The sequence below is a fragment of the Cetorhinus maximus genome, chromosome 18, assembly GCF_964194155.1.
Source record: "Cetorhinus maximus chromosome 18, sCetMax3.hap1.1, whole genome shotgun sequence".
Taxonomy (NCBI): domain Eukaryota; kingdom Metazoa; phylum Chordata; class Chondrichthyes; order Lamniformes; family Cetorhinidae; genus Cetorhinus; species Cetorhinus maximus.
The window spans coordinates 90,379,542-90,406,801 of NC_135896.1; the positions used below are offsets into that span (position 1 = coordinate 90,379,542).

General features: G+C 49.0%; 1 protein-coding gene across 5 annotated transcripts in view; it reads right to left on the reverse strand.

The window, feature by feature from the left end:
- Window positions 1-27,260, reverse strand: part of smoc1 (SPARC related modular calcium binding 1) — a 270,261-nt gene that overhangs the window by 58,730 nt on the left and 184,271 nt on the right. For all 5 annotated transcript variants that reach the window (XM_078563172.1, XM_078563171.1, XM_078563170.1 and 2 more), the window contains exon 10: window positions 10,549-10,654. In XM_078563172.1, coding sequence (XP_078419298.1) covers window positions 10,549-10,654 — 106 coding nt within the window. The remainder of the gene's footprint in view (window positions 1-10,548; window positions 10,655-27,260) is intronic.

Consider the following 27,260-nt stretch of genomic DNA (forward strand, 5'->3'; position numbering starts at 1 on the left):
CTAAACGTGGCCCAGCACCCCCCCCCACATTCTCCCTCACCGGGGCCTGCTTGACTGGCTCCAATGAGGCAGCCCAACTCACCTTCCAAGCCAGCCTCCTCCATGGCTGCCTGTCGGGGACTGACTGCAGTTCCAGCAGTGGCCAGCACACCCGGCAGCTCTGCTGGGGCTAGAGAGCTGCCAGCCATCTGATTGGCCAACAGCTCTCGGAGGCGGGAGATCCTCCCACAAGGGGCCGGAAGCCAAGGCCTCAGGCAGTTCACTGCCTGACGACCATAAAAATCCACTGGTGGCTTCCTGGGCCGGTGGAGGCGGGTTCACCCCAGACACCTTCAGACCGTGGGTGGGGGTAAAATCCCAGCCTCTCAGCTCCCAGAGGCTAAAACTGTAACAACCTTTACTTCACTCAGTTTTTCATTCCTCCTAAAAATGCCTTTACATCCAAAGGTGGTTTCAACTCTTATGACATCCTGATTTATCTCATCGCCTCCCTTATTCCTCTCCACCTTGTTGTCGTGTCATGTATTAGCACTGGTCCTTCACCGTGGATCCTCAGTTTAAAAGGAGCATTAAATGGGAGTGCAAATGTGCTCCACTGAATATCCATATCCTTTCAACTAACAATGAGGGCATTTAGAGTGGTCCTCAGCTCTCTTTTACTCAGGGGGATAGGGAGTTAACATGCGGCCGATCCAACAACATTCATTTTGCTCCCTGATCAAAGATGAAAATTCCCCCCACATGCGTCTCACGCCCTGCCCACCCACTTCAATGCGCGGTTGCATTAATTGTTTTGTGTGCGCAGGTACCCACCATGCTCTCAGAGCCACTTGTGAGCGACCCTGCCTGCTATGTTCTGGGTTTCTGTGTACAAGTACACCTTGGAGAGATCATTGCTCTTGAGCGGTGGGTGTGAAAGCACCAGAAAGCATCCCAGTGCGGCTTCCGCCTCTTCTCGTGATAACGTTGGGAGAAACTTCCCAAGGGCGCTCCGCAGCAACATGAGAGGAATATGGATGCCAAGTCAAAGAGGGAGATACTGGGAGTGTGGCCAAGAACGCCGTCAAAGAGATGGATTTTAGTGGGGGGGGGTGTTAAAAGGGCAGAGAAAGGCAGCAGAGTTTAGGAGTTTATTCCTGACCATGAGCTCTGGGTAGCTGAAGGTAACAACGATGGGACAAAGGAATCTGAGTAAGAGAGCGGAATAGGAGGAATGGAAGGTCTTGGGTGAGGGCTGTTGGCTGGAGCGGGTTGCAGAAATGTGGGGTAAGTTTAATGGAAGTGACAGGAGTCTCACCCGCTGCTCGCCCCCTTCCAGATGCTGGGTCCCTCGATCAGGCACTGAGTACCCTTGAATGAGGGACCACCCCCTCCTCCACCCCACCGCCCTCTGACACCTGGAAGCCTGCGAGCGACATCACACCATTAATTTCCCACTTAATGGCCACAATTGGTGGTGAACTTGATTGAAGTGGAGGCAGTAAGACAGCAGAGTTCCCACCCGCCACCCTCCCACCTGATTAAATGTGCCCCCTCTACCAAACTCGCCACGAGAGAGAGAGCATTAAATTCCACCCAGAGAGTGGTGAGGACATGATGTAAACGTGAGGACTGGAATTTTAAATCCAAGGCACTGGGGGACTGGGAAGCAATGGAGATCGGTGAAGAAACGGATCATGTGTAAGTGGAACATGCTGCGGGATAAGCTCTGAGTTTTAGAGGAGCTGAAATTTACCTCAGACGGAGATGGGAAGCAAACAGAACAAGACTCGGACACCATTTACACTTGGGCTGATACACAGCAAGTAGCTTCAGGCTGCACAAGTGCCAGGCAATGCCCATTTCCATCAGGAAAGAGTCTAACTACCTCCCCATGACATTGAATAATACTACAATCACCAAACGCTCTACCATCTACATTCTGAGGTTTATCATTGAGCAGAAACTCAACTGGACCAGCCACACGAATGCCACGGACAGTAAGCAGGTCATTGGCTAATGTCTTACTCCTAAATCCTCGAAGCCTGTCTACTGTCTACTACAAGACGCAACACGGGCGAGTGATGGAAGGTATTCCACTCGCCTGGATGGGCGCAGCTGCAAGGACTCTCAAGAAACTTGATCCCATCCAAGCTAAACAGTCAGCCTGATCCGCAGCCCCTACACCACCTTAGACATCCAATCTCTCAACCACCTGTGCTTTACGTCTACAGCGTGTACTCTGCATAGGCTGGATTGCAGCAATCCACCAAGACTTCGTCAGCAGCACCTCCATCTTGACTTAGATTTTAATCGCTCACTTAAGTAAACCCTGGAATGATACCCCTTGAATGCTGCAAATTCTAACTGCTGTTGGGTGAGCACCGGAGGTGCATGGACTGCAGCGGTTCAAGAAGGCGGCTCACCACCACCTTCTCAAGGGACATTTGGGATCGGCATCAAATGCTGGTCTAGCCAGCGACGCCCACATCCTGTGAAAGAATAAAGGAAAGAAATGATGAGCTCATTCAGAGTATAATTACTGTTCAGGCTGCAATTCGAAACCCTTCCTTGTTTGTTCTTTTTTTCTTTCAATGGGCGCGATCAATTAACAGAAAGGAACAGAAAGAACTTGCATTTAAATAGCAGTTTTCACAACCTCAGAGCATCCCAAAATGCTTCACGACCAATGTGGTACTTTCGAAGTGTAGTCACTGTTGTAATTTATGGGGTGCGCAGCAACAATATGCGCACAGCAAGCTCCCACAAACAGTAATGAAATAAATAATCTAGGTAATTTTGAACCAAGAGTGGGGTCAGTCCAACAGGCCTATATGTATTCCCTCATGGATTCTATAGATAACTGCACTCTCTATAAACACGGGTTTTAGCCCACCTATTTAATCACCTGAAAGCAAGTTCTGTGTAAACATTTCAAATCCCCAAAGATAATCAAACACAACTCTGGAATAAGTATCCATCTTCAAATTTCCACTAGTTAAACTGTCTTTCCACCATCAGAGGCCATGCTTTCAGCTGCCTACGCTCCTAGCTCAGGAATTCCCTCAGTAAAACCCCGCCAATTTTCTACCTCTCTCAGCTTCTTTAAGATCCTGCTTGAAACCTACCCCTTCAACCAAGTTTTTGACCACTTTCTGTAGCTCAGTGTACAATTTGGTACAATAATGCTCCCGTGAGGTGCCCTGGGCCGTTTCACTATGCAAAAGGTGCTTTATGAATGTAATTTGTTGTTGTAGCCCACAAAGAACAATCTTCCTTTCTGCCCGAGAAGCAAAGGAATTACTGTCTCCCATGGATCACTTCATCATCTCCGGCCACACATGTCCCTGTAACCTGGAATTTTGTTGCCAAACTGACGGTTCTCATGAAAGACCTGTGTCCTTTAACCTGCACACACCATCTAAGTCATATAGCCCTTTAACGTTATCTACGCCTCTCCGTACATTGAGCACTGGCATCCAGTATCATTTTGTCTCAAAACCAAAATAACTTCAGTTTTGTGAGTCTCTTCTCATAACCTAGATTCTTATGTTTCAGATAAACTCTGTTTTATTTGTCTGAACCCTCCTCAATGTGTTAATATTGTCATGAAGATGTGCTTTATGCCAAATTAGGATTTTGAATCTACTGGCTGGAAACATGAATAGGACTTTTTAAAAAAGCAGAACTTTTTAAAAACAGAACTTTTAAAGCACAAACTAAACTGACTTGAACTCACAGCCAAGATGGCTACCTAATTTGCATTACTGTACATTCCACATTCCAACCCCATCGTGATGGAGATGGCATGTCTGCAGAAACCCATCTAAGACAATGACCTCAGAGGAATGTGGATGAACCATATTTCCTATTTCATTAGCCCAATGTCCAGATACTCAACTGGGTGGAGACAAACCATCAAACTTAATCACCTGAACAAAGGGACCCTGGCTAAGAGGGAGAAATCCCTGATCTGACCTAATCAAGTTACAATTGGAATACACAATCATGTTGACTCACTAGCCAGTTGGAGGGGGCGATCACATAACAAGCCAAGCCTTTGTGTGTTTTAAGCACATGTTTTCTCAGCAGAGCTGAGGACAAGCAGCTGAGAAGCTGAGGGAGATCCTTCCTCTCTCTCTCTCTCTCTCTCTCTCTCTCCAGCCAACTTGCAAGCTTTTGGCCCCTGTCTGTTATTGTCTGACTCTCTCTCCATGTGCAGGAGACAGAGATTTTGAAGAAAAAGCTCAACTCCACAGCTGTGTCTCCAGGAGAACAGGTAGATCATCCATCTGCGGTTTTAAACCACCTCGATGCTGAGAGCAGCAAGACCACCAGATTCAGCCTAAAGCCAGCCCAGTCACCAAACTACAGACTGAATTCCTTTCAACTTTTATGACTCTAACTTGACCAATCTATCCTTCTCCAATCTGTAATCTGTAATTTTGTGTGTGTGAACTTCAAGTTTGTGTGTGTGTGTGAGAAAGTAGGTGCGTGTTTTATTATTTTACTTTGATGGGTTTAAGTATAATAAATCTAACCTCTTTCTTTGCTAAACTCAAGAAAACCTGTCCTGTTGATTCTTTTATGGTCACAGTGCATAAACAGTTAAGCATTTACTAAACTTGCAAGTATACCCTTTTCACACAAAAAAACAAACTGTTGCGGACAAATGAGGAGAGGGCAATGAAGGCCATCCAACTCCTCCTCATTTGATCATAATAATATCCTTTTGAAGACAGGGTGCCCACAACTGCACATAATATTCTAAATAGGGCAGGTATAGGGAAGGTAGACTAAACAGTGCTGTTGCCATCAGCTAATAGCACAAAGCTGAGGGGACACAGGCTTAAGGTTTGGGACAAAAGATGCAGCGGGAATGTTTAATGCCATGAGTGATAATGGTCTGGAAGGTGGTGGAAGCAGAAATGATCAACAATTTCAAAAGGAAATTGGATGGGCACTTGAGAAATAAACATACAGGGCTACGGGGATAGAGCAGAGTGAATGGGACTGACTGGAATGCTCTACGGGGAGATTCGTTGGGCCGAATGGCCTCCCCCAGTGCTGCAGTGACTCTTTGTGGCAAAATAAGGCAAAGTACAACCGAGGTCGGAAGCCTAAAATAAAAACAGGATTTTTTATTCGTTTACGGGATGTGGGTGTCGCTGACTGGGCCAGCATTTATTGCCCATCCCTAATTGCCCTTGAGAAGGTGGTGGTGAGCTGCCTTCTTGAACCACTGCAGTCCATGTGGTGTAGGTACACCCACAGTGCTGTTAGGGAGGGAGTTCCAGGATTTTGACCCAGCGACAGTGAAGGAACGGCGATATATTTCCAAGTCAGGATGTTGAGTGTCTTGGAGGGGAACTTCCAGGTGGTGGTTTTCCCCTCCAGGAAATGTTCTTCAGGTCAAGCGGCATCTGTGCAGGGAGGACACCGGGGCTAATATTTCAGATTGTGGCTAATAGCCATAGACCTGAAACAGTAATTCTACCTTGTTTTCTCCACACAGATGCTGGCTGACCTAGTGAGTGTTTCCAGCATTTTCTGTTTGTATCCTAAGTGCAGCCTCAGCACTGATTTTTACAGTTAGAGCATCATACTTGACCTTTAGTCAAATATTCTCAAGCTGTAACCAAGTAGTTCATTAGACCACAGATGCCAAATGTTTTCCCACAAGGAGGAAGGATATGTTCGAGGATCAATCCCATTAGGCTGCCCTGCCCCACTTCTTGGCAACGGCAGCAACATTGTCAGAGACCTGGGATCTGGGTGGAAGAGCAAATGGTTCCCAGGCTTCTGTTAATAGCACTATCATCTGGAGCAGAACTGGCACTACTCTCCTCTCCTCTGCCCTTATGAAGTCTGCACAATAGCCACAGACTAGATCATCCTGAAAGCTGAGAGTGTTAGAGTGAAAATCAGTAATTGACAGTTTTCACTGGCAACTACAAAATTCACGCTAACGCTGCCAACCCAGGACAGCAAAGTGAAAAATTGCCTGCAAAATAGTCATCTTTCCAACTGTTGTCTCTTGGTTCACATTTACAGGCCAGTCCAAGCCTCAGATACCGAACTTCAGTCAACAGATCCACAGACTGCTGGCTTGCTGTTCCACCCGCTTAGCCATGAGTAGCCAATTTGCTGGATGTTTTGGAGGATGTTGCTTCAGGCTGGTGCTGGTTGGCTAACGGGAGTAGGAGCAAAGAAATGTTTACTGCGCTGCCTAGTTAACTTCCCTCGTTTACCACTTTAGCATTGCTTCTCCTGGCACCTTAGACTAAATCCCAATCAAAGCATCTTAGTTATTAAAGCTGCCTAGGAGGTTCTGGTGGCCAAGGGAGGTGCGTTCCTAACGCAGCCAAACAGGTTGAGTATCAACCTCCATATCCTTCCAACACACACCAATGGCAAGCGGTAAGAGCGGGAAAAATTCCTGGTCAGCCATGTGGAGCCTCTCCCATCACTTTCCATAGCTCCCAACGACAACATGCATGTCACTGACGTGTATATTGCAACAACAACTCCAACTCCTTTGCTGGGTGTGATTGGTGGTGGTGGGGGTGATTGGTGGGGGTGGGGTGATTAGTGGGGGTGGGAGTGGGTGTGATTGGTGGTGGTGGGGGTCGTGGTGGGTGTGATTGGTGGTGGTGGGGGTGGGTGTGATTGGTGGGGGTGGGTGTGATTGGTGGGGGTGGGTGTGATTGGTGGGGGTGGGGGTGGGGGTGATTGGTGGGGGTGGGGGTGGAGGTGATTGGTGGGGGTGATTGGTGGGGGTGGGTGTCATTGGTGGGGGTGGGGGTGGTGGTGGGTGTGATTGGTGGTGATGGGGCTGGATGTAATTGGTGGTGGTGGGGGTGGGTGTGATTGGTGGTGGTGGTGGTGCGGGTGGGGGTGGGTGTGATTGGTGGTGGTGGGGTTGGTGGGGGTGGTGGTGGGTGTGATTGGTGGTGGTGGGGGTGGGGGGTGGGTGTGATTGGTGGTGGTGGGGGTGGTGGTGGGTGTGATTGGTGGTGGTGGGGGTGGGTGTGATTGGTGGGGGTAGGTGTGATTGGTGGGGGTGGGGGTGATTGGTGGTGGTGGGGGTGGTGGTGGGTGTGATTGGTGGTGGTGAGGGTGGGTGTGATTGGTGGGGGTAGGTGTGATTGGTGGGGGTGGGTGTGATTGGCGGTGGTGGGGGTAGATGTGATTGGTGGGGGTGGGGGTGGGTGTGATTGGTGGTGGTGGGGGTGGGGGTGGGTGTGATTGGTGGGGGTGGGGGTGGGTGTGATTGGTGGTGGTGGTGGTGGGGGTGGGTGTGATTGGTGGGGGTGGTGGTGGGTGTGATTGGTGGGGGTGGGGGTGGGTGTGATTGGTGGTGGTGGTGGTGGGGGTGGGTGTGATTGGTGGGGGTGGGTGTGATTGGTGGGGGTGGTGGTGGGTGTGATTGGTGGTGGTGGGGGTGGGTGTGATTGGTGGTGGTGGTGGTGGGGGTGGGTGTGATTGGTGGGGGTGGTGGTGGGTGTGATTGGTGGGGGTGGGGGTGGATGTGATTGGTGGTGGTGGTGGTGGGGGTGGGTGTGATTGGTGGGGGTGGGTGTGATTGATGGGGGTGGTGGTGGGTGTGATTGGTGGTGGTGGGGGTGGATGTGATTGGTGGTGGTGGTGGTGGGGGTGGGTGTGATTGGTGGGGGTGGGTGTGATTGATGGGGGTGGTGGTGGGTGTGATTGGTGGGGGTGGGTGTGATTGATGGGGGTGGTGGTGGGTGTGATTGGTGGTGGGGGTGGTGGCCAGCTGGCTGGCTGGACGGCAAGCGTGGATCAAACTGGTGTCAACAGCAGGGGGTTCGATCCCCGTTCCAGCTGGGGTGGATTCGGGGCCTGCCTCCTTACCCTACCCACGGTGGAGGTTGTGATATTGTGGGTTGGAACTCAATAACAAGTTATACAGGCTTAAGGAGGTGGGACTCTGCACTTTGGATTGATGTTTAAAGATAATGAAAGGACTAGATTGTGTTCCAGTTGATTGTTTAGTCCAATTGTGATCATTTTAAATTGCATGTGTCCACATGTAGGTTTGATGCCAGATTGTTCTTTATCCAGAGAATGGTGGACCTCTGAAACAGGCCGCCCTCTCTCTGAAACAGGCCGCCCGCTCTCCGATACAGGCCGCCCGCTCTCCGATACAGGCCGCCCGCTCTCCGATACAGGCCGCCCGCTCTCCGATACAGGCCGCCCGCTCTCCGATACAGGCCGCCCGCTCTCTGATACAGGCTCCCCGCTCTCCGATACAGGCTGCCCGCTCTCCGATACAGGCCGCCCGCTCTCTGATACAGGCCGCCCGCTCTCTGATACAGGCTCCCCGCTCTCCGATACAGGCTGCCCGCTCTCTGATACAGGCTGCCCGCTCTCTGATACAGGCCGCCCGCTCTCTGATACAGACCACCCGCTCTCTGATACAGACCACCCGCTCTCTGATACAGGCTCCCCGCTCTCTGATACAGGCTGCCCGCTCTCTGATACAGGCTGCCCGCTCTCTGATACAGGCCGCCCGCTCTCTGATACAGGCTCCCCGCTCTCTGATACAGGCTGCCCGCTCTCTGATACAGGCCGCCCGCTCTCCGATACAGGCCGCCCGCTCTCTGATACAGGCTCCCCGCTCTCTGATACAGGCCGCCCGCTCTCTGATACAGGCCGCCCGCTCTCTGATACAGGCTGCCCACTCAGGTGATGGATGCTTATTTGCTAAATTCCTTCAAACAAGACCTGTGCAAGTTTCTGGTTGGGACAGAGATCAACATTTATAAAAAAAACTGAGTACTGCAGAGAATTATTAAGACCAGAGTGATCTCCTGGACTAGTTTAGGTTACTTGGAAGCGGAGTTGGGGTGGGGGCCGGAGAGGAATTTTCCAGAATTATCTGTCCAAACCGGCCTGAGTTTTGATGAGATTTTTTGTTAACCCCTCCCAATTCACCCCGTGGTTTTCGGGTGGAGTGCGGAGTGTATATATTGTGCTACATTGGGTATTATAATTGTGTGGGATAGGCTGGTTAAACCAGAGGGTGTTTTCCTGTCTAGTATTGTTCACATGTTCATATGGCGTTCCAACCGAAAGTGTGAGTTGGCACACTTCCAAAGTGTGACCAACCGAAAACAAAAGTAGCTGAAAAGCCCCCAATCTGGGTTACTCCTCAGAAACCCAAATTCAGTTTGGTTAAAATACTTCTGCTCAGGTGTCGGTGCTTCTGTTTTGAATTACATCTGCCAGATGTTTGACACAATTAGTCGATTTACACTTGAATACCATTTCATACACCCCTGCCCCACAACTCCTTGCCGCTGCGATAATAATTGGGCAACAACTAGAATCAACAGTACAAGTCACAGCAAGAGACACAATGCAAGAGGGGCATCCATCTTTTGTGGAAGGAAAGAGTCCATCGCACCTCTGTAACTTCACTATGATTTGGACTTGTTCAGTAGGTGGTCCCTCTCCCTGATTTAAATCTGTTTATTAGTATCAGGCAGCCATGGATGTGGAATCTCAGGATATAGGGGTAGGCCACTTAAGACTGAGATGAGGAGGAATTTCTTCACTCGCAGGATGGTGAATCTTTGGAATTCTCTACCCCAGAGGGCTGTGGAAGTTCGGTCATTGAGCATGTTCAAGACAGAAGTTGACAGATTTCTGGATACTAAGGATATCAAGGGATATGGAGATAGTGCGGGAAAGGGGCATTGAGGTAGATGATCAGGCATGATCAAAATGAAAGGTGGAGCAGGCCCGACAGGCCGAATGGCCTACTCCTGTTCCTATGTTCCCAGGAATCAACTGAGGTGTTTATAATGGTGTTCGATACTTAAGAGGCAAAAGTACCAATCAGCACAGACAGGAGAGTGGAAATTAGGTTTAAAGAAATCACAGATGTGCAGAGTATGGAACAAGTAGCCGACTCTAGTTACCATGGGGATGAAATTTATCTTTGGTTCTTTGGCAGTGCTGCAAGACAAACGAGCGCGAATCGGAATCCCCTTTGTATTCCACCCAATTTTTCTATGAAAGAGGGAAAGAAACACGAACGGCAGACAAAACCGCCCCAGATGAATTTCCCTCCTGATGTTCCTAGTTAATGGCTTTATAATTGATGGAACTTAAGCTGTGAGGCAAGCACTTTTCCCCAAGTTTATATCTCATAGACTGGGACAGTCCCTAAAGCTGTGTGACAAATTGGCTAGAAATGTGTGGAAGTGTACAGATATTTATAAACAGATCCCTCGATTTAATCCATGTGGTTACGCCACCAAAACAAAATATCAGGCAGCTGTCGCAAAAGAAAAGCTTTTTTTCTCCCCGATAGAGAATAATTTGATCATATACATACATCTGGGATCTATGTTGGATACTGGATTGGACAGATTACCCGACAAGTGCGTCTGCTATTTGATTAATCGGGACATCTCAACTTTGTACTGATCCACTGGTGAGTGTGGGATGTAACCTTTGTCATACTGGCTGTTTTCAATGGAAATTTTCCCAAGGTCAGTTCCCCTCAACTCTTCACACAGTTAATAAAGGGACACATACCTTCCTCCTGCTACGGGTGCTGGGGAGTTGATAGCTTGCACCATGTCCGTGGTGAGAGCGTCCAAAACGCTGGTGATGAACTCCAACTTCTTCGCTCCAGGGCAACCTGCAAAAGGTGAAAGGTTAACACTCATAACTATAATGGTGGCAAGTGTGGCTGATAAGTAGCGTTTGATGCCATTTCCCCCAGTCTGTAGAGCTATTATTTATTTGTAATCATTTCCTTTCCACCCGGAAGTGATTTCTTTGGGTTTTATGGCCTGGTGGTTGGGGGGGAGAGCTAAAGGGGTCAAGGTGGCACGAACCTTACTCCATTCTCACCCGATTCATCCTGTTCCTGATCAAGTCACATAACGGTACAGTACAAAATACTACACCACAGAACCTGTCCTAGCATCAGAGACTTGAAGCGGTTCACAGGCCAAGCAGCCAGGCCTTCTGACAGGGCCAGCAGCTCCTGGAGGAGGGTCGCCCTCCCTGACAGGGCCAGCGGCTCCTGGAGGAGGGTCACCCTCCCTGACAGGGCCAGCGGCTCCTGGAGGAGGGTCGCCCTCCTTGACAGGGCCAGCAGCTCCTGGTGGCAGCCACTGAATTGGCGAGAGCCCGTGCAAAACGCATTTCTCCCTGACGTCGGGACCCCTGCACAAATGGTAAAACCCTGTCCCACCTCTTTCTGCCTTCGGGAAACATTTCCTTGATTAAAATCTGACTGGGGCGATTAAAAATAAAATCGATTAAAAAGTTCTAGGGCTTGATTTTTAGTGCCCCCCTGGGGCTGGGATCAGAAGCAGGTGGGCAGGCACTAAAATTAGCACTGCCGCCTGACAGGTGGGCTGCCAACTTGCCCCCGCACCCCCACCCCACCCCACAACCACCCCGGGCCAACTTCACAGAGGCAGGGTGGAGGGCCAGCAGCAGGGCTTCCTGCCCACATATGGCGGGTAGCTGATTAAAGTCACTGATGGCCACTTACAGCCAATTAAAGGAAACCTTCTCCAGGTTCCCACAGGTAGCGAGGGCCAGTTGAGCAGCCTGAAGGCCGCCTCCTGGTCGTAGACAAGAGGGCTCTCTGACTATCTGGGTGCAGCAACAGCTGCAGGCCACTCTGTGGAGAGGCTCTCCTTTCCCCTCCCTCTCCACACCATGCCCCCGCCACCTCCTCTTCCCCACACCCCCCACCTCCGCCCCCTCTCCTCATCCACAGTGGTGGCCTGGCTGCAAAAGCTATTTTGAATTTAAACTTTAAAAAGGTCGGGAGAGAAGGCACCTCCATTTTGAAGCACCCTCTCCCTTACCTTCATCACAGCCTACTGCAATCTTAAAGCTGAAAGGCCTCTCTCTCTCCGGCTTCGAGAGACCACCCACCCATCCTTAATTGTACCCACTTTCTGGCCATCAATTGATTGTCCTTGAGAAAATCACTATGAGTGACCATTTCCTACACAGTGTGGGCTTCAGACCAACACTTCAGCCCGTCGGCAGCGTTCTGAATCCCGTGGGGGCAATTTTTCAGTACACTTACCCTCTTCTCTCTGAAGTCAAGATCAGTTGCCCTAATTCACTCTCCTCCAAGACCTCACAACTGAGGAATTCCCCACCTCCCTCAGTCTTCCTGCAGTCAACAGACTTTACTAACCTCAGCCTGACATCACCTAACCATGACTATCTGATTTCACCATTCTCCCCTACGTCTTTCAATAATGATGGCATTGTGCACTCTTAGCCTTTCACTTATATTTCTCAATGAATAAATCTTTGATTTTTATTTAGTATTGCTGAGACACACACTAATGTTTCGTCAACATAACTTTGTTTACATGACCGAGTTTCCTGATGGCAAACTCTTAATCACTATCATCGCCAGATGTAAATGGGCAAGGGATTCAATACTGCTTTCGCAACAGCAAATACAGGAGCCATTGTAGTGTGAATGTCAACACTGTACTTAATTCTCTAACATTTAGCTAAAGCTGTACGTAGTCCACTTGCACCAAAGAGCATATGTAGAAATTCCTAATGCTTTACAGAGATAATCAAATTAAACTTATTTCGACTGGCACCATACATGCCTGTGAAAGGTCAAAGAGTCCTGAGCAAAGCAAAGAAGTCTATCTATGACATCGTTGGCTTTTTAAGAGATATTAGCCCATCGATGACATCATTAACTTGGCAACAGAGTTTCTCTGGCCGAGGCAAATTTGATTCTTACTCAAAGGGCTCCTTTTGTACCAGTAAAGAGGCAGCGCCGTGTTAATATCTTGGACGCAGTGATGTAAAAGGATTGGCTTTACCAGGTGGAAAGGAGTAAACACACAGAACAGAGGCAGCTGTGCAAAAACACACACCATCAATCTTGCACATTAATAGTATTAGATTACAATTCTATACTGTGTGTTTTATTCACAAGGTTCCTAATCATCAGAGACTATAAAGCACGGCATGTGACAACAGGCAGGGACATAAAGCAGATTCCCTGGTTTCCAAAAGTACTTTTAATTTTGACTGTTTCCCTGCAATAGGTGGATCATCCAATCTCAGGACCTTCTCAAAAGTTGCATGTGTTTTTTGGCTTCACTGTGCACCTATTCAAAGCAAGTACTTACATGGTAGAATCCATGACATTATAATTTCCTTTTAAAATAAACATAAAGGGCAGAATCGTCCCAGATTTGCAATGGGGGGTTTTCGAGCTGTATCGGCCCATTCCTGCACGTCCCGCCTCATTAATTGTGCATTCCCGGGAAACACGCCAGGTCACTGGCAGGGCGGCCTCTGACTTGCCCGCCCTGCCAGTCACCTCAGGCCTTCACTAATCTGGGCACCATATTTAAAGGGCACCCCTGCACAGAGCCCGCACTCGGGGATTGGGAGCTGCTGCAAAGTCATGGCTACCAGAGGAGGGAAACATGCTGACCCCAAATTTCGTGACACCTCCCTCGAGTGCTTACTGGACGCTGTGGAGGCCCACTGTGAAGTCCGCTAGCCCTGCTCTGGTTGGAGACCAGCAAGCAAGGTCACCAATTCTGTATGGGAGGTGGTGGCAGTGGTGGTCAGCACCAACGCCCTGCAAAAGAGGACAGCCACCCAGTGCCGAAAAAGGATGGATGATCTCCGTTATGCCACTCCACCGTAAGTCGCTCTTCTCGTCAGTCTCAACTCACACATTCACAGGGATCTCACTCACTGCCAATTCAAAGAACATCACCATTCATTCTCTCACACACACCTTCATCTGCCCTGTGGATCATGTCCTCTCACCATCCACACATGTCAGGCATCCTTATCATCTGGCCTAAAAGGCACCCTGCTTACACCCTCTCCATCTGTCCTCAGACAGGACAAGCTGGCACACAACAAAAGGTAGAGGTCGCAGACTGGTGGAGGAATGCCCGACATCAAGGTTCTCACAGTCTTTGAAAATAGAGTCATCCAGCTGGCTGGCGATGATCAGAACCATTCCTGTGCTGAAGGTGATGTTGGCAGTGCCCAACCAAGTGAGGATCCAACAGTGCAACATCCATCAGACAACCATGCTGTGAGTCAGTTCCCCTGTTCCACAGTCCCTGCCATGCACTAATTCTCTCTCCTTGCTTTCACAGGCACATCTGGGAAGCAACAGAGCGGGTCCACGAGCCAGGCCCTCGACTCAAGCCCTGAAGACCCCTCAGAAGAAGAATGTGAAGACACCATAATTGATAACACATCACAGCGCTCACCCACACCCTGCACCAGCGCAGAGACACACACCTCGGTGGGGCCTAGCTCTAGAGTAGCCTCGGGGTTAAAATCTGGTGAGTTCATCGCATTGTCTGATCCAAAGCAGTTGGCGGCAGGGACTTCCCAGGTTTCCAGCACCAGGAGGACCACTGGAGGCCAGAAATCTGCTGAGTCCGAGTCAGATGAGGAGCCTCTAGACTCGGTCATGCCTCAGTTGCTGGAGCTGCAAAGGCAAGCTCAGGAACATCAGGAAGGGATGTCTGCTGCACTCTGGAGGCACGATGGAGGAGTCCGTCTGCCTTCAGTCTGAGCTACTAGCACTAGCATGCCAACACACCGAGGTCAACACTGGTAGGATGGCCATGGATGCTATGAACACCTTAGTCCAGGTCATCAGTCTTGCACTGCTGCGTGGGCTCAACTCCATTGCTGACGCCATAGTTGGCTTCCAACAGTGTCAATGTGAGAAGGGTGTGGGGCAGCCCAATCTCACTCCAGCTTCCCTTTCCCCTCAAGGAGTCAGGAGGGGCCCTCGGGCACCCATAGGGAGGAGGATCAGCAGGTGCACACCTCAGGGCCATTCACCCGGGTGACTCCAGGAGTGTTCGGCCCATCTGAATCCCCTCTTCCTCCGCAGGTCCAGCTTCACAGGCCAAGGAGGGTGCCATTGCCACACAGGAGGCCAGGGCCCTCCAGGTCTTGGCCCTTCAGACTGCCTCCACCTCCACTGTGGATGTCAGGGGAGCACCAAGGAGTAGCAGCAGGGTTAGGAAGGATAAGACAATTGCACAGCTTGGGCATGGGTGTTAATCACTTGTGCTTAATGTTCACTGTTGTAAATAAACACCCAAGAATGTCTCCCTGCCTATGGCTCCTTATTATGATGAGCAGTGTTTGTGTCACTCAGATGTGAAACCTTGGCTCCTGCACAAGATAAAGGCAGGTGTCTCAGTCCATGGCCCCTTCCCTGCGCAGTGATAGTCCGGCCTCACACTCACTGGACAAATTGCTGATGCCTGCACCTCGACGATGCTGGTCATTGCTGCCAGAATGTCGTGGGCAGGCATCACAGAGTTCGGTCATTCTCTCCGTGTGCTCTCAGCACCTTTAAGGTGGGGCTGGCCCCCATCTCTTCAGCACCGGTGACCAGTGACGTTGTGCTCCTGAAGGGGTCAGGTGCTGATGGCTGACAAAGGATCCGATGCACTTAAAGTTTCACAGCTGCGACTCCATGATATGATCCTGATCACAGAGCGCAAATAACCTGCCCTCAGCCAGACAGCAGTTAGACATTCACAGAGGCTATGTGAAGATCAATGGAGTGTCTCACTGCATGTCATCATCACCCTCCTGGAATCTTGTGCCTATTAGGGCCTCGCTGCATCAACATGACACGAGCCTGAGCGCTGATTGTATGTGAGCTACCATCAGCCATACAGGAGTGAAACATTCACAGATGCAAGGTGAGGATGTCAGGATTGTCCTCACTGCATCTCATCATCCTCCACAAATCTTGCAGCTATGAGGGCCTCCTGTGCGCATCTGCCTTACCTGGCCAGTGCAATGGCCTCATCGCCGGAAACCAAGGGCAGGTTTAATAAATGATCTCAGAGTAAAGGTTCCCCTAGGAAACAGTGACCATAATATGGTAGAATTTAACATTAAGTTTGAGAGCAAGAAACTTGGATCGGAAACAATTGTGCTAAACTCAAATAAGGGTAATTACAATGGAATGAGAGCAGAGTTGACTGGAGTGGACTGGGAAAGGAGTTTAGCAGAAAAGATGATTGATGAACAATGGCAGACATTTAAGAATAGTTCTGACTCTCAACAAAGATATATCCCATTGTGGAAGAAGGATTCAAGGAAGAGGATAAATCAACCACGCTTAACCAAGGAAATTAAGGTCAGTGTCAAATTCAAAGAGAAAACATACAATGTGGCAAAGATTAGTGGTAAGCCAGAGGATTGGGAAAGTTTTAAAAACCAACAAAAGATGACAAAAAAAAATAAAGAGGGAGAAAACAAACTTTGAGGGTAAACTAGCAAGTAACATGAAAATGGACAGTAAGAGCTTCTTTAAATATATAAAAAGGAAGAGAGAGGCCAAAGTGAACATAGGCCTCTTAGAGAATGAGGCAGGAAAAATAATAATGGGCAACCAGGAAATGGCAGAGGAGTTGAATAAATACTTTGCTTCAGTCTTCACGGTAGAAAACACTAATAGCATACCAAAAATACTAAATAATCAAGAGGTAAAAGGGGTGGAGGAGGAAATAAATACAATAACTATCACTAGAGAAAAAGTACTAGGGAAGCTAATGGGGCTAAAAGCCGGTAAGTCCCCTGGGCCTGATGGGTTGCATCCTAGGATATTAAAGGAAGTAGCTACAGAGATAGTGGATGCACTGGTAATAATCTTCCAAGAATCCTTAGATTCTGGAAAAGTCCCAGAGGATTAGAAAACTTCTAATGTAACTTTCCTTATTCAAAAAGGGAGGGAGACAACAAACAGACAACTATAGGCCACTTAGCTTAACATCTATCATTGGGAAAATGTTGGAGTCTATTATAAAGGATGTAATAGCAAAGCATTTAGAAATGCATAATCTAATCAAGCAGAGTCAGCATGGATTCATGAAGGGGACATCATGCCTGACAAATTTATTAGAATTCTTTGGGGAGGTAACAAGCAGGATAGATAAAGGGGAACCAGTAGACATAATATATTTGGATTTCCAAAAGGCGTTCGATAAGGTAGCACACATAAGGATACTTAATAAGATAAGAGTCCATGGTGTTGGGGTAGTATATTAGCATGGATAGAGGATTGGCTAACTAACAGAAGACAGAGAGTTGGGATAAGGGGGATATTTTTGGGATGGCAACCCGTAACTAGTGGAGTGCCACAGGTATCAGTGCTGGGGCCTTAATTATTTACAATAGATATTAATGGCTTAGATGAAGGAAGTGAATGTACTATCGCCAAGTTTGCAGATGACACAAAAATAGGTGGGAAGGCAAGTGGTGAGGATGACACAAGGAGTCTACAGAGGGATATAGACAGGTTAAGTGAGTGGGCAAAATCTAGGCAGATGGAATATAATGTGGGAAAATGTGAGGTTATGCACTTTGGCAGGAAGAATAGAGGAGCTGAATATTATTTAAATGGAAAAAGACTGCAAAAGGCTGCAGTCCTTGTGCATGAATCCCAAAAGGATAACATGCAAGTTCAACTGGTAGTAGGAAAGGAAAATGGAATGTTGGCCTTTATTTCAAAGGGAATAGAGTATAAAAATAGGGAAGTCTTGCTAAAACTATACAAGACACTAGTTAGACCACACCCAGAATACTGTGAACAGTTTTGGTCCCCTTATCTAAGGATAGATATACTGGCATTGGAGGCAGTCCAGAGAAGGTTCACTAGGTTGATCCCGGAGTTGGAGGAATTTTCTTATGAGGAGAGGTTGAGTAGGTTGGGCCTGTGCTCATTGGAGTTTAGAAGAATGAGAGGCAGCCTTATTGAAACATATAAGATTCTTAGGGGGTTTGACAGGGTAGAGGCTGAGAGGTTGCTTCCCCTTGTGGGAGAGTCTAGGACCAGAGAGCATAATCTCAGAGTAAGGGGGCACCCACTTAAAACAGAGATGAGGAGGAATTTCTTCTCTCAGAGGGTAGTGAATCTGTGGAATTCTTTACCCAAAGGGCTGTAGAGGCTGGGTCATTAAGTATATTCAAAGTGGAGACAGACAGATTTTTAATCAGGAAGGGAATCAAGGGTTATGGGGAAAAGGCAGGAAAGTGGAGTTGAGGATTATCAGATCAGCCATGATCTCATTGAATGGCAGAGCAGACTCGATGGGCTGAATGGCCTACTTCTGCTCCTACATCTTATGGTCTTATAGGACCTCATCATTGTCATCCCCTTCCATATCCTCCTCATCGGAGGATATGTGCAACTCCTCCATCTCCTCCTCAGCCAGGTCCAGCCCCTTGCATTAGTTGCTGCAAAGTGCCAGGTTGTGGAGCACACAGCAAGCGACGGTGATGCATGACACCCTCTGGGGACCGTTTTGCAGTGCTCCACCAGACCAGTCGAGGCACAAGAACCTCATTTTCAACATGCCTATCGTTTCTCCACCAAAGTCCAGGCCGCGGCATGAGCCTTTGTTGCTCTGCTGCAGCCTGAGGCCGCCGCATGGGTGTCATCAGCCACGTCCTCTGTGGGTGGCCCTTGTCCCTCAGGAGCCAACCCTGCAGCCTCTCTGCACCCTGGGAGATGTCAGGGATCTGAGACCTGCTAAGGATGTCGGAACGCTCCCTGGGAATCGTACGCAGACCTGCAGGATGTACTTGTGGTGGTTGCACACCAGCTGAACTTTCAGAACACTCAGCTGAACATTGTGGTTCACGTAGTTGACTGTTTGTTGCCATGGAGATCTAAGCGCCACATGAGTGCAGCCAATGGTACCCTACACCTGCGGAAAACCTGAGATCTGCGCAAATCCCAGTGCTCCCCCTTCCTGATCCCGGGTGAAATGCACAAAACTCTGTGCCTTTGCAAAGATGGTGTCCGTGACCTCCTGGATATACTTTTGTGTGGAGCCTTGCGAAATCCCGCACAGGTCACCTGCGGAGCCGTGGAAGGAGCCACTGGGGTAATAATTGAGTGTCGCAGTCACTTTCACGGCCACAAGCAGCGGATGCCCTCCATGTCCCCGTGGCGCCAAATCCTGCAGTAGGTGGGATATGTGCCCCACCAGTTCCTTAAGCATGTGCAACCTTCAGCGACACTGGTTCTCAGTCATCTGCAGGAATGACAGGCGCCATCTACAGACCCTGGGTCTAATGAGGCACCCACGAGCGAGGGCTTCCTGTGGATCCTCAGCTGCGTGTGCAGCAAGTCCTGCCTCCCCTTCATCTTGAGGGAGGTGCTCCTCCCTTTGCCGGGCCCGGCACCTCTGCCGCTCTCTTCCTCTTTATCTTCTCTGCTCCCTGTAAGCCATGAGGCACACCGCTAAATCACAGGCTCCATGATCCTGATGTTCTCTGACAGCAGGATCTAAGAGAGTGATGCAGGGGTTAGCATATGTGTCCTACAAACCTCTCTTGGTTAAGTCTGAAGGCTGCTTCACGCACACAGGAGAGTGCTGGCCACCACTTGGATGGCCAGTGTGTAGTGCGCTCATTGGCTGTCCGAAACCCCAACCACCTCCACCCCACCCTGCCTGACTGATTGGCTGTAGCTTCGGTCACTGGACTGCATGCTGTGCTCTCAGCTCAGGTGCAGGCATCTCCTAACCTGCACTGCAAGGCTGCACTGTTAGCTTGAACCATAATGGATACTGGCCCAAACCCTAATAAAGACGTTACAAGGGGCTGTAAGCGCCTCCGCCAGTGACTGTACCATGGCCCCTTTCAAAAGGGGATTTTACAACTTGCCCAGTCGGCTAATTGTTCTGTTGCTCCCTAAAACGCACATTAGTTTGCAGTCTGTGCCCGAGGGGTGAAAAGTTCTGGACCATTTGGTGGCACTTTCAGGCTTTTGTGTTGCTTGAGTGGGCAGAAAAGCTTCAGAGGCCCGACTCCAAACATGTCAGCTATGGAAGATTGCTCACTTTTGACAAGTTTTTCCAAGTGCATGGCCGCACTTCCCACACCCCCCCCCCTCCGCGCCCCCCCCCCCCCCCCCCCCCCCCCCAAACACCGCCCCCACCCCCCCAGCACGTGCTTGTGTATTTCCTCCAGTCCGTCTGCGCTGCCTTGTCCCCCAACCCCTCCCTCCCCCGGCCTGACCCGCACTGGAGACCCTGCCCTGGCACCGCACTGAAAGCCAGGCGGGAGAAAGCGACTTGCCTGTGCCCCTGCGAATGCGCGGCGCCTCTTCCTTGATGTCCTAGGGGTGACGCTCACGGGCGCTGCGTCAGGTTCTGTGCCCTCACCTCCGAGTTCCCTCGAAGTTCAGGTTGCCAGCTGCAGGCCTTTGGAAGGCAGCCGTGAAGCTTGCTGTTCTCAAGTCACGCCAACGTGGGCGGCAAATTTGAGGTGGGTGGATGATTCCAGCGAGCAGGGCTTGTAATTGGATGCAAATGTATTAAAATGTTCCCAACGTGTGGCAGGAACTGGCAGGAACCGCGGCCCACCATTGACAGGTGGAGCGGACCATCGCAAACTGGTTGCACAGCAGCGTAAAACTGATTTTTGGCCTTCTCGCTATACAGTCTCCACCCACCCACCCACCATGACATCAACGAGGCCAAAACATTCTGGCCAAAGGCTTCATTCTGGCCCTCTATCCAGCTCTACCTGTCCCACCCCCCTCTACCAGCTTATATTTCACCTCATTTCTCTATTTCCTTAGTTCTGATGAAGAGTCATACGGACTCAAAACGTTAACTGTGTCCCTCTCCACAGATGCTGTCAGACCTGCTGAGTTTTTCCAGGTATTTTTGTTTTGGCTCCATTCTATAGGTGTCTTTAAGAGGAAACTTTAGCCAGTCAAACTAAAATCAAATTAGATAATAATAGCTGACTCCAAATGGACAAACATTGTCATATTTTCTGTAACACATACTCAACATCCAGGTCATGCCGCACCTGATTAATAAATGGCTCACGCCTCATTCCTCATTGGGTATAGTCAATTCTGGTTCCCAGGATGTGAGGGGTTTGCCACATTCCTCGAGGGGATGAAGAGGAATGTCACTGTAAGCAGGATGACATATGGATAACAAATGGGTGAGCTCAAGTCCTTTTGCCTTAGATACCAAAGTCTCAGTGGGGACCTTAACATAAGGTTCCATTCCAATTCCAAGGGTGCTCTACCTGACGGCAGGTCCTTGGCTCATTGACTCAGGATGAAGCATCTGCAGACATTTTCTTGGTAGTTTTTCTCAACGATAGTTTACCACTTCCTTCCACTGTCAAGGGCAGGGCGAGGAGGCAGGTCCTACGTCTACCTCAGCTGGAGCCAGAATGTTGGCGTTAATCTGAACCACACACTAGCCATCCAAGCGAACCATGCCCTTACTATAAGATACCTGGCTGAACTGAGACAGTAAAACCGGAAGAGTACCCTCTGGGCAGGAAGTCCATAGCCAGGATTTTACAGCCCCACCGTGGACTGTCTCCCCCACCCGGCGGATGCAGCGAGCCATTGAAATCTCCATTCAGCTCGGCAGGACCGTACCATCTCGCCGGGCAGGAGGGGCCATAAAATCCTGGCCTATGGGTACAAGTTCAAACTGTCTTGCGCACATTTAGGACAGGCACAAAAGTACATTTTCTTGGTGGATAGTGACCGTCAGCTTGTTGCCAGGAGCAGTGGGAGAGGCCACGGCACTGGGCTCATTTAAGAACTGGCTCCATGCTGGAATGAGGAGATGGTGGGTTTGGCTTTCTAGAATTAAATTAAATTAGCTGATTGTCCCTGGTCATTCAAACCCATCTTGTGGCCACTTTTACTTGCATCTTGAGTGAATTTTCTCTATTCCCAGCCCGCACAGTTGTGCATCCTCAGTATTGACAACTGATTCCCAATCACCAACCATTCACATCACATCTCATTCCTTCACACTGCACTTCATGTTCCATATCCCTCACTACCATGCACGTCCACTCAAACCAGCAAGCTCCTCGGAGCTCATATCTCATCTCATAATGCCTACCCTTTCTCAACATCTACCTGACTAAAAACCATCTTGAAATCATCAGCAATTTCTGTGGGCAGCTGATATCTATAGATGCACATGATCCTACACTTCAAGGTTCTATTGCTGAACTTTCAGTGCTCCATCTTCTGAACCTGTATTTCTTGCTCTGCATACATGCAAGGTGGGCCCCATGCCTTGACCTGTATATATTGGAGGGTATTTTCTGACCTCCCAAATGCACAACTACACTGTGCAACTGTGTGGCCCGATCACTGATGCAGAAGTAACCAACGACATTACCTAAAAATGAGTAGGAAATCCGTCAAAAGGCTCAGAGAGGCAGTAGGGCTAGAATCACTGTAAAGCATGTGTTCCTAGCAACGGTGATGGGCGGAATTTAATCCAGGCAATGGGGAGGGCCCAGAAATCAGCGGGATTCTGGAGAAGTTGGGAATGAGCCAGACAAACGTGATCACATGGCGGTCCGCCAATTAGGGGAAGTGACGTGCGGGGCCCGTCCAATCACATGACGAGGACAGGCCCTTTTGCTGCTCCTGCCTGTCTAATAATGATGCGTCTGGTGCCTGCAGACATCTCCCTCAATGCTGCTTTCGTCCAATAATAGGTGGCAGGGGTGGGGGGTTGGGTTGGAAATTTTATTAGGGATGGGCAACAAATGCTGATCTTGCCACAGACTGAGCCTGTGATTGTTAGATTGTTGGTACACATAATATAGCACATGTCTCTAAATAATATGCCAGGAAGAGTATAAAGATTGGCTCCAGTTCCATCCTTCACTGCTTGGCTATTTAAGCTCACCTTTCCAGAACCACTTCATCCAACTCAGAGTCACAGGGAGTCAGAGCTTATCCTGATAGGCAATGGGCACAGTATGCCCAGGACAGGATGCCAGTCTATCACAGGACACACACACACTGAGGGACAATTTAACCACAGCCAATCCACCTAACCAGCACATCTTTGGACAGTGGGAGGAAACCCACACAGACAGAGGGAGAATGTGTGCACTCCACACAGGCAGGTACCTGAGGTGAGAATCAAACCTGGGTCCCTGGAGTTGTGGGGCAGCAGCACTAACCACTGCGCCACCGTGCCGCTCCGCTATTTAAATGGTAACCCATGCAAAAGATCCCACGGCACAATTTTGAAGGAGAGCAGGGGAATTACCTCTGGTCTCCTCACCAACGGTTATCCTTCAACTAAAATCACTAAAATCAGATTATCTGATCATTACTGTAGGCTTGTGGGGCCTAGCAAATTGGCTGCTGTATTTCCTACTTTGCAGGTGACTTCACTTTGCAAGTACCTCATTGACTGCAAAGTGCTTTGGGACATTCTGAGGGCTCTCCAGAAATGAGAGTCTTCCTTTTTCTTTTCTTTTGACCTCATCAAGTAACAGATCACACAGACCCCCTCGGAAACTGGGCCTTTTGCTCTGGAACTTTTTACGCCCAATTGCGATATTCAATTTAAAATTGCAGTACCCAAGGTAAGCACTTATTTGTTGCACTGCAGCTCATGACACTTCTCTGTTTTATTCGCTGTATTCGTCCTGCCCCTTCAGAAATGGGTCTGATTGCGGCAGATGTTGTACAATCTCACAAAGCATTAGAAAGCATGTGGATATACGCGCAACCATCTGGTACCATCAATGATGACCTCAGGGGACGATTATTTAATGGTTGCCGGATTTTGTTCAGGAAGGGTTGCGGTGGGGGTGGTGTGCTGTTAAGGAAGAGGAGAAATTACGAACCAGGATCTCCGCTGTGTATAGATACCGCATGTCGTGCTAATCCAGAATGAAGTGATTTCCTGAGGTTAGTTGAACCTTTTCAATTTTAAAAAGATTAAAGTGCCTAAAAGGTGAATGACTGACAACAAGGTTCAGCCTAACCAACAGAATGGATAATAATGGTGCCTTTGCCAGTAAATTTCAACGTGAGTTATTGGCCTCTACATTTCCACCCGCTCATCCATATTTTCCTTGCTTCAGTTTCTCAAGTTGCCTCAAGCTGTTATGTGCCTTCCTTCAGCTGAGGAAACAGGACCGATTGCTATGCAGTCAACAAGTAACTGCCAGGAGGCTCTCTGCATGGAATAACTCCTCTGCAGTGGATTACGTTCTGAATTTAATTCCGTCCTTTTCGTGAAGTTTCGAATGGCTGACTGTATTTTGGTTGTTAAACTCTTCCCCGAGTTCTAACGCAGCTTCCTCCTCGAAAGCGCTCGGACAGAAGTCGTCTTGGATTTAAGGAGTCAAATAGCTGGCTTCTCTTTTCACCTTTCTCTTGCGGTAACGTTCGTCAGAGCTGGGAAAGTGTTCCAAGCAGCCCCGAAACCAGGAATGACGTGGGCTTGCAGTGTCCAAAGAGCAGTAATGGCAAAGAATCCATTCACCACAAACACAGAGCATTGTGCCGGTTCTCTAGTTAGAAGCATAGACGTTCACAGCACAGAACAGAAACATTCCGTTTTTTTTTGTATACAGCCTTGCCCTTGTAAGAACTATCCAAAATGAATCATAGAACAACCCAAAGTCTCATCCCACTGCTCTGTGTTTCTGCCATACTTCTCCATCTTTATTTGCTTCAATTACTTTAGAATTGTAGAATGATACAGTATGGAAGGAGAGGCCATTCAGCCCATTGTGTTTGTGCCAGCTCTTTGCCAGAATTATCTCATTAGTCCTGTTCCCCTGCCCTTTGCCCTGTAGACAGTGTATTCCAGATCATAACAACTTTCCCTTCTTATTTCCCCTCTTTTGCCAAATTACCTTAAATTTGTACCTTCTGGTTACCGACTCTTCTGCCAGTGGGGACTATTTCTCCTTACTTACTTTATCAAAGGCCTTCATGGTGTTAACATCTCTCCCCAATCTCCCCTAAACCTTCTCTGCCTGTGGAGAGCAGCCCCAGTCTCTCCATTTTACTGAAGTCCCTCAGCCCTGGTACCAATCCAGTAAATTGCTGCAGATGCTGGAGACCTGAAATAAAAACAGAAAATGCTGGAAAACCTCAGCCGGTCTGACAGCCTCTGTGGAGAGAGAAACAGAGTTAACGTCTCGAGTCCAATGTGGATTTACTTCAGGATGTTGGACTTGAGACGTTAACTCTGTTTCTCTCTCCACAGAGGCTGCCAGACCTGCTGAGGTTTTCCAGCACTTTCTGTTTTTATTACCATTCTGGTAAATCTCCTCTGAATCCTCTAAGACCTTGACATCCTTCCGAAAGCGTGGTGCCCAAAACTGCACACAATCCTACAACCCGGGCCTAGTTTATAAAGTTATAAAAGTGACTTATAAAGGTTTAGTATAATTTCCTTGCTTTTGTACTCTGTCCTCTGTTCCTAAAGCTAATGATCCCATTTGCCTTTTAACAACCTTCTCAATTAACTTGTTCCTCCACTTTCAAAGATTTGAATGCACATGTCCCCACCCCCAGGTCTCTTTGTTCCGGCGCTCCATTTAAAATCGTACCATTTAGTTTATATTGCCTCTCCCTATTCTTTCTATCCAACTTTACTAAAAATGGTCTCTGCTTCTACCACTTCTTGGGGCAACACCCTTCATGCTAATACAAACATAACAAACCAGGAGGAGGCCCTTCAGCCCCTCGAGCCTGCTCCGCCATTCAATAAGGTCATGGCTGATCTGACTGGGGCCACAACTCCACATTCCTGCCTGCCCTCGATAACCTTTGACTCCCTTGTTAATGCTGAACAACTCTCTACATAAAGAAATATCTTATAATCTCTCACCGCAGTCTCTCAGTTACAATTTAGCTTCTTAAGGCAGTCAGGGTCAGCTGTGAACCATGGGGAAAGTTTTACAGCCCCCACCAGCATACCTTCAGGCGGGAGGAGGGAGGGGGGAAAAGGAAAATAAAATAGGTGGCCTGCCCACCGCCTTTCCACTTACCCCCCCGAGCTGCCCCCCCCATATTATGGGCGGGGCCGGTAGGGTGCCAACCAGCCCACCTGCCTGCCCTTAGGCCTATTGAGGCACCTCAACCAATTAATGGCCAGTTAAGGGCCTCATTTCACCTCTGCCGCAATAATAGGTGTAGCTGGGGGAAGATGGAATGAAGGAAGCCAGCCTGCTATTTTTTGCAACTCAGTCTAAAAGGCTGGAAGGAAGTTGGGGGGGTGGTTTGGCGGGGGAGGGGGGTATTCCCTGTGCCCATGGGGGACCCCCCCTCCCCCCACCCCACCGGCCCCATCAAGATCATATCTCTCCCTTTGTGCCTTTCACCCTAACCTCCAAAACATGATGCCCCACCGCCCCTCCTCTCCCCAACCTTAGGGTCGCCAATTCTTCCCCGACCAATAGCCTTGGACTTACCCAAGTCCAGTAGGCACGTTACCTTCTTCGCTGGGCTCCTCTGTAGTTCCAGCAGCGGCCACTGCTGAGTTCTGGCGCTGTTGGGACTGCCGGCAGCTTGCATGGGCGGGACTTCCTGTCTCTGAGGGGCAGAATTCCCACACTCACCTTGTTAAGGCCACCCCCGGTGTATAAAGTCGGCGGGCTCAGGACTATTCTACCGGGGGAAGCGATCAACACGCTGTAAAATTCACCCCAATGTGTCAGTGTAATGGCAGAAAATCCCAGCCTCAGTGAACAGTCATACTTCATGCTCCCCAGGTACTAAGTTACAATGCTAGTTAGTCAGTCAGACACAATCTATCTAACAACAGGGAGGGAAGATCAACAAGAACTTCCCCCGTGAATCACACCAACACCCATACTGGTTGATCAGAGAGCAGCTTTGGAGTTATGGAGATATCAACGGTTGTCTATCCAATAAGCAGGAAAACAATGTACAAATGGGAAAAACACAACCTAATTCAGACAATTACATAGGATTTGCAGCACAAAAACAGACCATTCAGCCCAACCAGTCCTTGTCAGTGATGATGCCCCACCCAAGTCTTCTCCCATCTTTTCTTATCTAAATCTACCTTCGTAACCTATTCCCTTCTCCCTCAAGCGCTTGTCTGGCTTCCCCTTAAGTGTATCTATACTATTTGCTTCAACCACTCCCTGTGGTAGCGAGTTCCAGATTCTCGCCACTGCCATTGTGCTAAATGGGATAGATTTCGAACAGATCTAGCAACTCAAGACTGGTCATCCATGAGGCACTGTGGGCCATCAGCAGCAGCAGAATTGTACTTGAACACAATCTGTAACCTCATGGCCCGGCATATTCGTCACTCTACCATTACCACCAAGCCAGGGGATCAACCGTGGTTCAATGAAGAGTGCAGAAGGGCATGCCAGGAGCAGCACCAGGCATATCTAAAAATGAGGTGTTAACCTGGTGAAGC